We start from the raw sequence: 14,891 nt of genomic DNA, 5'->3' as shown, positions 1-14,891 counted from the left end.
ATTACTTCCCTCAGCAGGCTGGTGTCATGTGTTAGTGATGCACTGCCAACTGGAGGCAGGGTGAAGGGGTGAAAGTTCACAGGAGGAGACCGGACACCTCCTCCAAAAGTACACAATGTGACGCACAATGTCAATGCAGGAATGTGCATGTAGCCTTCATCAATCAATCAATCATTCATTCATTCATTCATTCATTCATTCACTGCGCCTTTGTGTAAACTCAGCATCCAGCGTAGTAATGAGCACTCATGTAAAATGTAGCCGAGACATCGATAGTCAGAGCATGTTTTATATTTTAGATTCCTCAAAGTAGCCACCTTTTGCTTTGATTACTGCTTTATACACTCTTGGCATTCTCTCCATAAGCTTCATGAGGTACTCACCTGAAATGATTTTCCAACAGTCTTGAAGGAGTTCTCGGAGATGCTGAACACTTGTTGGCCCTTTTTGCCTTCACTCTGTGGTCCATCTCATCCAAACCATCTCAACTGGGTTTAGGTCATCTGACGCAGCACTCCATCACTCTCCTTCTTGGTCAAATAGCTCTTACACAGCCTGGAGGTGTGTTTGGGGTCACTGTCCTGTAGAAAAATAAATTATGGTCCATCTAAATGCAAATGGATGGAATGGCATGTCGATGCAGGATGCTGTGGTAGCCATGCTGGATAAGCGTGTCTTCAATTTGGAATAAATCCCCAACAGTGTCACCAGCAAAGCACCCCCACACCATCACACCTCCTCCTCCATGCTTCACAGTGGGAACCATGCATGTAGAGACCATCCGTTCACCTCTTCTGCGTCGCATAAAGACACGGCAGGTGGAACCAAAGATCTCAAATTTGGACTCATCAGATCAAAGCACAGATTTCCACTGGTCTAATGTCCATTCCTTGTGTTTCTTGGCCCAAACAAATCTCTTCTGCTTGTTGTTTTTCCTTAGTATTGGTTTCTTAGCAGCTATTTGACCATAAAGGCCTGATTCATGGAGTCTCCTCTGAAAAGTTGATGCAGAGATGTGTCTGCTACTAGAACTCTGTGTGGCATTTATCTGGGCTCTAGTCTGAGGTGCTGTTAACTTACGATTTGAGGCTGGAGAATCAGATGAATGTATCCTCAGCAGCAGAGGTGTTTCTTGGTCTTCCTTTCCTGGGGCGGTTCTCATGTGAGCCAGTTTCTTCGAAGCACTTAATGGTTTTTGCGACTGCATTTGGGATACATTCAAAGTTTCTGCAATTTTCTGCACTGAGTGACCTTCAGCTCTTAAAGTAATGACGGACTGTCATTTCTCTTTCCTTAGCTGATTGGTTCTTGTCATAATATGGATTCTAACAGTTGACAAATAGGGCTGTCAACTGTGTGCCAACCTGACTTCTGCACAACACAGCTGATGGTCCCAACCTCATTAAGAAGGCACGAAATTCCACAAATTAACTTTGACAAGGCACACCTGTGAAGTGAAAACCATTTCAGGTTGACTGGCTCATTGAGAGAATGCCAAGGGTTTACAAAGCAGTAATCAAAGCAAAGGGTGGCTATTTTGAGGAATCTAAAATATAGAACATATTTAGAGTTATTTCACAATTGTTTACTACATATTTCCATAAATCTAACAGTTTACTTACTGATAGTGAGAAAATGTTGACATGCTAACCTTAGACGTTGAACAAGATAAAGATGTTTGTAAATATCAGCATGTCTGTAGACTCTTATAGAAGTATTAATCCAGAGAGACACAGTGGTCACGTCACATACTTACACTGATCAGGTCTGTGGGTTGCAGGGTGGAGTTAGTACCAATCGGACTGAGATTTGGGGAGTTTATAAGTCGGGTCAACACCTTTGCTTTTTTTGACATTAGCAGATTTTGTGTTGACGGTGCGCCTTGTTCAGCTGGGGGAAGCTGCTGAGATGAGGCTTGTGCTTGATCTGCAATAATGTTTAAGTAAGTAGGTGGAAAGGTAACATCCACAGGAATGTCAGGGCTGAGTGTTTCACATCACAACATCACATTGTCATGAAATCATGCATGTCATTCCCTTCACCCCTCAGTGGTTTTAACCCTTTGATGCACAACAAGGGTCAAGAGATACTCATTTTCCACTGAATGTGGGTCACTTTTAACCCATGTTGTGCATCAATGGGTTAATGTGGCTGTTTGGTGTACATCGTGGCTTTGTTAAACGCATTTTAAGTCACACAGAAATCCTCTATACTTGGTTATTCTTTCTTTCAAGCAGAAATTTCACACATTCCAGGAATGTTCTGTACGAGAAAAAACACTTCCAATCACTCCAAGGTCAGATCAAATAATGTAATTCATTGTGAACAGATGCAGCTTCTGGTTGTGCTGGCTTGAGATCATATTAAATTTGTTACACATCTGTCTGGTTAAAGCAAGAGACAGGAGAACGTAAGAAAATGAAGAAGATCCTTGTGATTGATCCTTGTGTGTGAACAGAGTCAATGCCGATGGAGAGCACTGGAGCGGTTTCAAACCACTGCAGCTGAAAACAATCTATCACACTACAATCCCACAAGCAGAAGCCTGAAACTAGGTCAAAGTAGTACACAAGATACAAAATGTTGATTCTCTGACATTCTTTTATCTTGTCTTTCTCCTTTCTAACAAACAAAAAGTCACTCCATGGTTTTGCAACCTTGACCACATGGGACATAACCCAGTCTGAGATCTGTGCTGCATAAAACCCTCAGACACCCACCTGACTTGAAAACATTAACTTAATATGACCCCTGGGTGGAGCAGACCCAGACGGAGAATTTCTAATGTGTGTTTGTGCGTTTTGGTCCCTTAAGGACTGACCTTGACAGCAACATTACGACTTGAAGGTCCTCAAACAAAGAGGTCAAGAGGCGTTTTGTTACCTTTACAAACAAAGACAGCTTTAATGGAGTTAACAGTTGACATGCAGGAAGAAGGTTGTGTGTGTGCTGTGATGTTCCCCAGTAGGTAAAACACATGTGTAAATGCACACAAACACACAGTAAGTGGCTCACTACCTCAGGATGTCACTACATTATGAGGATCCTGTTACGCTCACTTACATGTGCCGTGCTACACTTCCCATTTGTGTGTCAACTTTTTCCTGTGTGTGTTGCTTTGTCTGTATGTGTGTTATTTAAAGGATCTTCAGCTCCCCTACCCCCACTAAAAGAGTCGGCTTTACTCTCATGTCAGCTAAATGAATTCCCCAGATAACTACTGGAAACCGGATAGCTGTACACAATATCTGGAAAGGGATGGCCACTTGCTGCCATATTGCTTACAAATATCAGATTACATATAATGTGTAGACTCTTCCCGCTGTGGGGGAGCCAGAGGTTACTTCAGGGCAAGTGGGGATTGTCACATGACCTACTTATTTGCCTAAACAGCACTTTCCAAGAGCTGCTTCCAGTAATATGGAGAGACAGAAATTGAAATTTTAACTTAAATGCATGAATGTTTCCATAATGAGCTGTTGGTGGAGATGTGATTAAAGGACACACAGCTGGATGTCAGTCACTGTTTCTCTCCACTTCCTGTTGTGTCTGTTAGCTGCAGTGTGTGTGTGACTGTAGATGTGTGTCTGTTTGCGCTGTTGTCTCAGCTGTGTTTGTGCGACTTGTGTTTTTTGTGTTTCTTCTTCTTTTTGTCCTCTCTGTCATGGCTGTGGTCGTGGCGCCTCCTCTTGGACTTACATTCGTTGCTGCTGCTGCTGCTGCTGTCGCTGTCTGACTCCTTTCGCTCCCTCTTCTTCTTTTTCTTCATTTTCTTTTCCTGGAGGACAAACACACGAGAGGGAAAATCGTTTAGAGCGGCAACACATGGAACCTCAAAAAAAAAAAGATGGCGCTATACACAAAAAGCTGACAATATGTTTCAATACCTCCAAACTTAAGTGCCACACAAGTAATTGTTTCCATTATATCAGCACAAAATCACACACAATACTTTTAAGCTGCAGCTGCAGACATGCAGTGTCAGACAGAGATGTGTGTGGGCTGATGTGTCAGACGTTTCAGCCAAGAAGTGGTGAAATAGATGGTGAGAGTCACAGTGGGCACTATCTGTCATCTTCACCTTCTTTTTCTTCTTTTTGTCTGAGTCTTTCTGTGGTGCAACTGTGGAGGTCGGCTGCTGCTGTGGCTCTTCATCGTCCTCTTCAGGCACAAGCGCGTACTGCAAGCCCGGAGCAGAGAAACAGTCCTTTGTAAAGTGACCTGAAAGGAGAAATGATAAATTAAAAACTGCTGCACTACTCAACAGAATCTTACATGAAATAAATCCAGCATCTTGTTTTTGTTGTTTCTAGATTTGGCAGCTGTAGTACTTGTGTTGTTGTCGTACCCTTGCACCCGCACTTTGAACACGTGGTGTTGAGCACAGCTTCCAGTGTGATCCTGTTGCCGGTTTGATCTCTAAACTGCTTACGTCTCCTTGCGTCCTGACTACAAACACACAAAAATTATTATAAAACACACCTGTGCCGGTGCACACATGCACAGTGAGACTGTGAGCACTTACTCTGCCATAACATTGTTGGGATCTAAGTCCCGCCCTGTTCCTTGATTGACAGATTTCATGGAGAAGGACAGCTTCACTTTGTCACCCTGAATCTGACGAGCAGAGGACAGAGCTGTAATCATCCTGCTTTGACAATGTATGTACATACAGCGCTCTGTGTGTGTGTGTGTGTGTGTTACCTCTCTCCCAATGACTTTAATCCACACCTGTTCCCCCACATCCACAATCTCTGAGGCACTCTCAACACGAGAGGCTGACATCTCGCTCACATGTACCAGACCTGCATGCATACGAGATAATGTATGTCTATATTGATATAATCATGTAAAAAACACATTAAATCTAAGGAGAAATCTCCTTAAAAAGATTAAAAGACACAAACTTACCTTTGTTTTGCTGATAAAGGAAACGCAGATACAAATATTCCTTATTTCTGGCAATTAGAAAGCTTTTATGACATACAAGAACATTAACTAGAATTAGCTGCATTAATTTCAAGTATATTTCTCATTGACCGACTCGCACTTTAATCCAGGTCCACCTTAAACAAATTATTTCGATTTAAAACACTTTCAAAGCTACTTCTGAAACATCAGTCAGTTCGCCCTCCAGTGGTGAAATTTAGCCGCTGGTGTTTAACTGAACATTTAGGTCAAGGGCAATTGTGCCACAGCCCCAATAAATCATTCCTCATTATCAAAGAGGTAACCTTAGAGTAAATATAGACAGACATCCCACTTCATCAACCTGTCCCACTTCTTAACAATCTTTCTTTATTCCAACCTCCGCCTTTAAGTCTTGTCTGAACATGCACATCTTGTTCCCTTTCTAGGAAATACTTTTCATTCATACATCTTCTATTCACCTGTATTCTGTGGGGAATTATTCTGCATTAACTGTATTAAAATGAAAATTTGATTGTGCAGCCAAAGTCAACATACTAAAAACACGGGTTTGTACTGTAATATTTACTCTTCCACATTGTTTGTTGCTTTGTTATGTGTTCAGAATTGGAGGATGCTCACTACCTTACTGTCCCTTAAACAAAAAAACAACTCTGATAATCATCCAACATCTTCTTGTAATAAGAGAAGCAATTCTGTATACATGATGAAATCCTACTCGAGTAACAATATGCAGCTTTGGTGCCATACAGTCTCTTCTCCTCAGTCTGGCTGAAGCAGCACTGTCATGGACCGAGACAGACAGTATAAACTAGTCTTTAGGAATGAATCCTGCATTCTCTGCACACATTCTGGGTTTTTCCTGTGATTGTACGCCTTCTAATTCTCTTTGTGCAATTCCTCGAGCCTCTGCTACTCACTTGTGGCTTTTTTAGCATTTGTTTTATTGCAAGTGCTTCAAGTTCTACCAACCTTCCTTCTTGTATCCTGGCAGTCTGACGAAGGCTCCGTAGGTTTGCACAGACACCACCTCTCCTTTAGCAATGCTGTAGAGTGGAGGCAGACCATCTAGCCCAGCCGGCTCTGTCTGTCGGCCATCACGGTCAGACATCTTCTCACAGAGGTAGATCACACATACGAATTATTGGATCTAGAAGACATGTTTCATTATTTGCAGTATCATAAAAATACAATGAACTACTTTTAACATCCAAGACTGTTTTTGTAGAGAGCCCAAAAATCATTGTTTGTGGTGCAAAGTAACTGAAAGCACACGGAAAAGTAGTTTGTATCTATACTGTACATTTTTACCACCATAAATTTAAACAGAATTTAAAAAAAAACATCTTTAACCTTGTTTTTATCACAAAAAAAAATACACTATCCTGGTGCTTTTCCAAACAGCTCCATATCTGCCATATTCCCTGAAAAAATAAACTCTTGGTTGGAAAAAAAAAGCATCTTTACAACAACCTTTTAGAAGTTAAATAATTTTAGCGAGGACAACAAACATGGTTATCAGTTCAGTCAGTGTTTTCGGGATACTACTTGGTTGCAAGGTCTTCATAACCATATATTAGGTTCCAAACAATTTGGGGGAAATATCTAATTGTGATTTCTCTAAGAGATTTTGGAAACTGCGGTATAATTTTAAAAATTGTTCTATATTCTAATACAAAGATCAGAACTTCAAAATACAAACTGCTTCCAATAGGTATTTATGATATTTTAATAGCACATGAGATAGAAAATTAATATCACAAAAGCTGTAACTGTGTTCATTTAAATAAACAAAACAATAACAATAAAAAACTCAACATTTCCAATAAGGAAATAACAGGACCTTTCTTTAAACATTCCCTAGCACTAAAATAGGTAGGTCATTCAAGAGCAGCATCCAAGTATTTCACAATTGAAAAAAATGCACAATGTATATCTTAAGTCGCAGTCTTTGCAATTCTACTACTTGCATTGTTTCAAATAGTGATTTTCATTTGACATAAATTCATCATCTTATATGTCATCTGGAATAATAATATATGGGCAAGCTACAAAAAAATTACATCCTCATTACGAGGGTCATAACATGAAGAATTGTTAGGTTAAACATATATAATTTTCAGTGGTTTCAGTATGCCTCTTTATACTTCTATATTAGCATCACTCAAAACATAAAAATCTTTCATCTCTCCAACCTTGCTGGCATGTTGCAGAGTCCTCACACTACCATGTGGCTGGGCTTGACTGGTATGAGATTCAGGAGGCATGAATGCATGCAGAATCTTTTGGACAGAACAAAAGCTGCAGAAAATTCACTATAGATCTACTGCAACCACAGTCTGTAGCTTTAACAGAGAAATTTGTTTGTATAGCAGCAAACAGGCTAACGTTAGCTAAATTACAGCATTATCTCTATTTAGAACATACTCGGTAACCGGACAATAACTTCAAAACAAGATGATTTCTCCGCCCTGATGTCTGTAAAGAACAGACGGTGCATAATGTAACATTAATTCAGAAGAAAATATAAAACATTATTACCTTTCGTATTAGCAGAGTTCAAGCCATTTACTTCCAGGGCAAACCACTCGGACAACAAAGAGAACACCCAATCACCGCAGCCAGAGCGAACTTCCACCAATCAGAATCCTCCTAGTGAGCGGAAGCATTTCAATCTCCATTCTTCTTCGTTGGTGCTATCTTACTGGAAGTCTCTCATGAAAGACGTTCATTCATTTTTGTAAATTTTAGCATTAAAGTTACACACTTTTGCCGTTTCCTGTCTACTAAACCGGGATGATTGAACCTAAGAAGAGGGTGGCGGACATGGCGGTGGTTCCCGCCGCCGTGAAGCGGCCCCGGACGGAGCTGGTGGCAGCGGCTCAGTCTCAGCAACTCGTGGCCACGGTACGTAGAGTAGCTGCCGTTACCCGGGGACGAAAGTTATCCCTGAAACTAGCAACCAAAACATGTATACACAACGATAAATAATATAAACCATCATTGTCGACTGCACAAGTGTGTCCTTAAAAGCATTAAATGGAGCCGGAAGTTGTTTCCAGGTTTATAAACTGTACTACCAATCGAATCGGAGCGCACCCCCTCGTAGGTTGGCCCGCTGTTCGATTGTTTACAAACATTTTGTCCCGAAGCCACATCTACTTGCCGGCCCCTGCCCTAAACAGTGACATTAACCGTGGCACCTCTGCTGGCATCTCCAGAGGCCACTGGAAATGCCACTGCGGCAGTGGCATCTCGCCCAAACAGTGGCATTAACCGTGGCACGGCGGCGGTGCCACAAAAAGTGTCACTGCACAGTGGCATTAACCGTGGCACCGCAAGTGTCACTGCTAGCTGCCAGTGCCACAAATCGGTCTTGCCCCTACTGAACTCTGCAGAAGTTCAGGAGAAGAAAATACTGTTTAGTGTTTAAATCACTTTCAACCACTTCTAGCTAGGACTAGGAAAGGTATTGCATTTCAAAATCTAATGTCTGACGTGTTAAGTTTTGATTTAGTTTTATAGTCATTCGCCACGTCTGATTTCTACCTCTAGCAAATGTGAACTCACAATAATAAACTTCTGACTGGGTTATTCCATCTCAAATCATCAGAGCACTCCTGCACATTCATCTCTGATTTGTTTCTAACTTTGTTATGATAAGCAAGGATATTTAAAATGGTATCTCTGGAATCTTTGTGCATATACAGATAACTGTAAAATGTCAGGCTGTTATCTTTAATAGTTCCCGAGATATTGTCATCCAAACATATTCACAAATTTCAGTGTGAGGAAAAATTGGACTGAAAGCAAGTTGACGGGCACTGTAAATAATTTGATTTTGTGTGTTTAAGTATATCTCTATAAATATCTGTAATTTTTGCAATTAAAAGTTCATGCCAGTTGAAGATTGTCGAGCAGAAATATTTTTAAAGATTTGATGGTTTTATAGATGGAATGACCCTGTTATCACGCAGTCCATTGCAATAAACATTGACTAAATATTTGACCTACGGTAAATAGACATTAACGTTACATAACTTAGCATTGGTCTATGCTGGCCAAACAGTGTACAGATGACACCTCAAACAATTTTTTTTTGTAAAATGTTCTACATTTTTTTTGTCCATATACCATATATAATGCTGAAATAAGGTCTTGTGATCGTGTTACGGCAACTGTTTTGTATTTATATTAGTCTTAACATTAGAGTCGGGTATTGAGAACTGATGTGTCTCCCATAGGGCCCTCCACGGAACTCCAGCCTGCAGGCTCCCATCATGTTGATGTCTGGCCATGAGGGTGAAGTTTACTGCTGCAAATTTCACCCCAATGGAGCCACGCTGGCCTCTTCAGGATTTGACAGGCTCATATGTAAGTTATTAACACTTTACAATTAAGCCACTGCAGCCAAAAGACGCATCTTTGCGTCAGTGACACGTCTTTGTTAAAAATGTATTCAGTCTCCCAGTGACTGTGAATAAGTTGATGTACTCTGTGTTTCTTTGCTGCAGTACTGTGGAATGTGTATGGAGATTGTGAGAATTACGCCACTCTGAAGGGCCACAGTGGAGCAGTGATGGAGCTGCATTACAACACAGATGGCAGGTAAAGACGATTGTCTGGGATGCTAAAGATTAGAGATGCATTTTGCCCTGTAAAATTTTCGTAAGCAGTTTTTTTTAAGTTGTAAATCAACGGACGGTTTGTTCTTTGGATCAAAAACTGATGTTGTGTAATTGAGTCTGTCTTGAAGACCTACATACAATACATTAGGTAATTATTGTTGATTCTTTCTGACTTTAAACCACTGAAGCACCAGTCAAAACTTCTATTTAATGTTATTTAGATAAAGTCTCTTGTCAAAGCAGTGAATCTGAGGTGGAATTTGTGAGCTTTAGTTCATAAATGTGTAACGTAATCAGCCACTCACCACTCATACTGCTGTAAACTGAACTATGAAGCAAACCTAATTGTTTATTTGAGCTTCTGTTCACCACGGAGAGCAACTGACATTTCCCATATGGTTACCAGCTGACTGAGATCATTTACAAGAGACTGCATCAAACCTCTGCTTCTTAATTGACGTTTTCATCCAGCATCTTGATAAAGGCATGCCCAACTGTGATTCCTTACTTTATGTTTCAGCGTCCTGTTCTCGGCAAGCACAGACAAGACTGTAGGTGTGTGGGACAGTGAAACGGGTGAGAGGATCAAGCGTCTGAAGGGACACACCTCCTTTGTTAACACCTGCTATCCAGCCCGCCGAGGGCCCCAGCTAGTGTGCACTGGCAGTGATGATGGGACAGTTAAGGTGAGATTTCCAGCAAAATGGTTGTATTTATATAGCACATTTATATAGGACATGGTTTAATTGATGTGTGGCTCGCAGAGTTGTTTTGATAGGGAAACTCACTTATGGGGCACAACTGTTTATATGGTTTACATGTGTGTCTATGACAGCTGTGGGACATCCGTAAGAAAGGAGCGATCCACACTTTCCAGAACACCTACCAGGTGCTGGCTGTGACATTCAATGACACCAGTGATCAGATCCTGTCTGGAGGCATCGACAACGACATCAAGGTAATAATATTGCACTTCAGAAAATCTTCTACATAAAAAGACAAAATAATAATATATGAAACTCAAATCAGTTGTTTGTTACACATGTTGAATTTAATTTGAACGAATAAATTATTGATGTATCATCAGTGCAATTATTGTAAAAGTTTATTCCATTAACAGTAATTCACAATATATTTTCCGAGGCACATTTTTGGAGAACTGCCAAGCAAAGACTTTACTCTGTGTCATTAAAATACATGTACATGATTGAAATTAGGTCCCTCATTTAGTTCTGTTGCTGGTAATTGACATCATTGGAGATGTCCAGATCGGACTGACTACATGGTCAGGAGAAAGTATGCTTAGTAGGATTTATTTTGGACATAAAATGTTGTATTCTACACATTTCAAATGGGCCTAAATGCAGTATTTAGTGGCTCATTTTCATTAGACTGTGAAGCTACCTCACTCTTCTGCTGCATCACAGATCTAGCTGTAACCCACTTTTGTGTACAAACTCTGCTGTAGAGTCCTCTGTGATTTTGTAGTGAGTTTATGCATGTCTGTTTTCTGACCCTCTGACTCCAACCACATTCATAACAATTTCTCTTTGCCCTCTGGATATGAATACACACCCGACAGTGACATAGCAGCTCATGCCTCCACTTTGCTCTCGATACTTCCTTGTGGTAAACCCTTGTCAGGAGCTATTGTTTGTGTTGTGCAGGTGTGGGACCTGAGGCAGAATAAGCTGATCTACAACATGCACGGCCACGGTGACTCAGTAACTGGACTCAGCCTGAGCTCTGAGGGATCGTACCTTCTCTCAAACTCCATGGACAACACAGGTAGTATTTCCTTTTATTCAGCTGTCAGCAGAGAATTTTCTGTAGAAGAAGCATTTTCTTGACTTATGCCTTTGTCTCTGTGCAGTGCGTATTTGGGATGTTCGACCGTTTGCGCCCAAGGAGAGATGTGTGAAGATTTTCCAGGGCAACGTTCATAACTTCGAGAAGGTAACATAAATACCTCTGTGACCCTTTTTATGATCAGTGGAACATGTGCTTTACTTGCAGTGAAGATGCTGACACTGCTTTTCACTGCTGTAAACGCCCAAACCAAGAGGCAACAAGCTTGAAATTGAAGCCAATGCAGAAGTGCTTTGAACCTTTATTCTTTCTAATAAGCAGCATGGGTTGTACAGAGCAGAAAATGACCCTAAATCTCATTTATTTTATGACCCCAGTAAACATTTTCCTAATGACTTTATGGTTTCAGTTGCTGGTTTCATGTCTCCTTCGATATAGCGTGATGTTTATTTTGTTGATGATAGTCACATTTAGAATAAACAGCAGGTAAAGCAGGATATGTTTTAGGGCGTGGCTGTTCCAACCTTTCATTCAAATATGGTCAAGAAGTTGGTGATGACCAATATGTCAAAACTTGCATCTTTGAAACAGTAACCAAAGCCAACAAGGGAACATCACAGTGCTTTCTTTTACACTCCATGCCCAGACTAACAGGTTTTAAATATCTCAGAAGACATTGCAAAGACACCAAACAATCACTTTTTGCAGAAAAAAATACTATATTAATTCTCTGACTCTTAAACCCACCGCTGATTTGCAAAGACATGTTATCTAAAAAAAATTTTAAAAAGCCAAAATCACATCATTTATCTAAGCCAGCAACTGTAAAAAACAACAAAAAAAAAAAAGATTGAAATAGCCTTCTCATTTTCAACTTTTCGATGGCCCTTAAACCATTCCAACCAAAATCTGAGCCTAAAATCATCTTTTAATCAATCAAAGTCACATTATTCTACATGTCTTGTTAAAAATAAACTGTTTAAGTCTCATTTTGTAAAAAACAAAAATTTTGTACTTTTTTATGCAGCTGTGAAGCCATTAGTGATTCAGCAGTGACCAGCAGTCACTTGCCAAAGTTCAACCACTTTGGGGGCTGAACTAGCATGAACTGCAGGCCGTGTTTTCACAGATAATAGAGGAGACAAGTGTGAAAGCAAATTATAGCTATATTATGTGGAGTCATCAATTTTTTTTCCAGTCTTGGCAAAAATGTCACATGTATTAATTTCCATTCATTTGTTTTTTGTTTGTTTTGTAAAAAAAAGATAATTTAAGAAATTCACTTTTTGAAAAAACAAAAAGCAAATTTATGGTTTTATAGCTTTGTCATACAATACAGAAGACATTTTTAAGTTCTCTCTGCTTCATTTCCATAGATGTGCAGGACTTTATATTGCTGTGTACAAATACCCAGAAGCTGCTTTGGGTTAAGATTGTTTATCTGCGCTTTAATCCTGTCAAACTTATTTAATTCAATATGTAAATTTGTACATAAGTGCATCCAGCTGCAGTCCTGCAGGCAGTATTTACATCTGGTTACTTGTTGTTCCTCATTCATCACATTCTGATAACAGCAGCTCACGTGTGGAATAGTTGTACATTAATGCCGCTTTTCTTCTTGTTTAGAATTTGCTGAGGTGCTCCTGGTCTACTGACGGCAGTAAGATAGCTGCAGGCTCAGCCGACAGGTGAGAAGCAGACACATACATACACAATAAATAAACAAACTGACACACATTATATTTATTGTATGAGAGGTTCTTGCAACAGTGATTTTGTACAGACAAACTACTGACTGGCTCCTGCTCCATTAACTTCTGTGATTCAGTGCAATCTCCGCTCAGTATTTCTGAAATGCAGCTTTTTCCAGTTGTTTACTACCAAAGTTAAATAAGGATCACCCACAGCATGTGGTATCAGAGGGTGAAACTTTTTATGTCTTAGAATTAAAAAAGACTTAAATACACCTTTATTGTCCATTATAGGGTAAATTATTACTAATGCGGTAACAGAAAACAATTAATAGAGTAATAATCATTTGTTAAATGACTAATTTTCTTCTCCCATAAAAATTGAGTGCTACAGAAGTGGCCTTACTTATACCATTATTGTAACTCAAGTCTCATTCATGCTCAGAAAATCCACTAACACTCTCCTTTAATGGCATTTTCTAATCGCCTCGCTGTAATCTCTGTGCTCAACTCACCCATAGACTTTAAATCCACTGCGTTCTGTGACTTGTGGAAAATGCGGTTCATTAAAATGATAAATAAACAATATTTTCTTTTTACTAAATCACTCCTATTTAGTCAGATTTGATGAACTGTGTCACACTAGATTAAGTAAGGTTATGTTTCAGAGCTGAATTTTCTGGTAACTTGCATTGTCATAAATATAAATACTATTAGGATGGTGTGGATTTTTTTTAATGTCTGAATCAGGGATCACTTCTGTTAACTATTTTGTCTGTGTGTGTAGATTTGTGTATATTTGGGACACCACATCTCGTAGAATCCTGTACAAGCTGCCGGGCCACGCCGGCTCCGTCAATGAAGTGGCCTTCCACCCAGAGGAGCCTATAGGTGAGTCAAACAGCTGCTTTAGTGTGAGGTAACACTCCGTATTACTTCTGTTGTTTACTTAAAGAACACCAGAAATAGCTAACTCCAAACTGAGAGTAAACAGTTCTCACAAAATGAGTGTAATCATCTTTTCGTCTTCCACACAGTGCTGTCGGGCTCCAGTGATAAACGTCTGTACATGGGAGAAATCCAGTAGTGTGTGTGTGTGTGTGTGTACACTTGATTGTGTGTATGTGTGAGTGTCCTGCCACGGATGGGTGGCGTTCGATGGTGGGTCAGGAGTCTCTGGAGTTTCAAATGCCTCTGCTTGTCTCAGAACCACCTCAGGATGTGTGTTTGAGGTTTATTACGCTCAGTCACAAGAACCTTCTACAATGACTTGTTTTTTATTCTGACATATTTCTTTTTAATAAACTTCAGTGTTCCATAAAAAAAGAACAGTTTGGTCACTGTGATGCTTTGCCGCATTTCAGACAAATTTTTGCTTGATCTGCTTCTGGTTTTATTCATGAAACTAACAAACAGGAAAACCATTAAATCAGGTTATATCTTTCACCCACTACTATTTAACCCTGTAAAACCCACTGTTACAGAAATAAAACATCAGTTTTTTATATATGTTACAGGCCAAATTAGAATTTAGGCAGATTTTAAATCCGCCTCGGCAGAATTAGAATTTTGATTTCGCCTATAGGCTAGATTGAAATTTGAAGGGTTTTGAATATGATATGCTCTGTTAATATAATTATTTGTTTTCCCTAACATTATGTACCTTGAAATTTGGTTTTACATACAAGGTAAATAATTACTTTAGAAGTAATGTCAACTTTTGTCCTCAACACTTGGCAAAATAAACAGGGAAAAGATTATGTTGTCAAAGTAGTTTCTGGGTTGTTTTTCATATACTGTATACCAAAATCCTGTTAGAGGGTTTAGGGTTAGG

At 39.8% G+C, this 14,891-nt stretch overlaps 2 protein-coding genes across 5 annotated transcripts; one reads left to right on the top strand and one right to left on the bottom strand.

The window, feature by feature from the left end:
* Positions 1-2,297: 2,297 nt before the first annotated feature.
* On the bottom strand, positions 2,298-7,586 carry zcchc17 (zinc finger, CCHC domain containing 17). 4 transcript variants are annotated; one of them, XM_022198675.2, is made up of 7 exons: positions 7,471-7,586; positions 5,902-6,040; positions 4,705-4,805; positions 4,526-4,617; positions 4,349-4,449; positions 4,082-4,221; positions 2,298-3,778 (listed from the first exon to the last, which is right to left on the bottom strand). In XM_022198675.2, exons 2-7 carry the CDS (start codon positions 6,038-6,040, stop codon positions 3,605-3,607), a joined length of 747 nt encoding a protein of 248 aa, XP_022054367.2. In that variant the 5' UTR covers positions 7,471-7,586; the 3' UTR covers positions 2,298-3,604. The 4 variants fall into 4 exon arrangements, with proteins under 4 accessions (XP_022054367.2, XP_022054365.2, XP_022054364.2 ...); XM_022198673.2 differs by having other exon boundaries at positions 5,902-6,079; positions 7,471-7,566; XM_022198672.2 differs by lacking the exon at positions 7,471-7,586 and adding an exon at positions 7,125-7,404.
* Positions 7,587-7,609: 23 nt separating this feature from the next.
* Positions 7,610-14,386, top strand: snrnp40 (small nuclear ribonucleoprotein 40 (U5)). The gene is made up of 10 exons (XM_022198627.2): positions 7,610-7,836; positions 9,174-9,303; positions 9,444-9,537; positions 10,078-10,243; positions 10,393-10,515; positions 11,225-11,345; positions 11,431-11,513; positions 12,993-13,054; positions 13,845-13,948; positions 14,095-14,386. Exons 1-10 carry the CDS (start codon positions 7,726-7,728, stop codon positions 14,142-14,144), a joined length of 1,044 nt encoding a protein of 347 aa, XP_022054319.1. The 5' UTR covers positions 7,610-7,725; the 3' UTR covers positions 14,145-14,386.
* Positions 14,387-14,891: the final 505 nt, after the last annotated feature.

This window comes from Acanthochromis polyacanthus, chromosome 11 (genome assembly GCF_021347895.1).
Source record: "Acanthochromis polyacanthus isolate Apoly-LR-REF ecotype Palm Island chromosome 11, KAUST_Apoly_ChrSc, whole genome shotgun sequence".
NCBI lineage: Eukaryota > Metazoa > Chordata > Actinopteri > Pomacentridae > Acanthochromis > Acanthochromis polyacanthus.
This window is presented reverse-complemented; position numbering and strand designations above follow the sequence as displayed.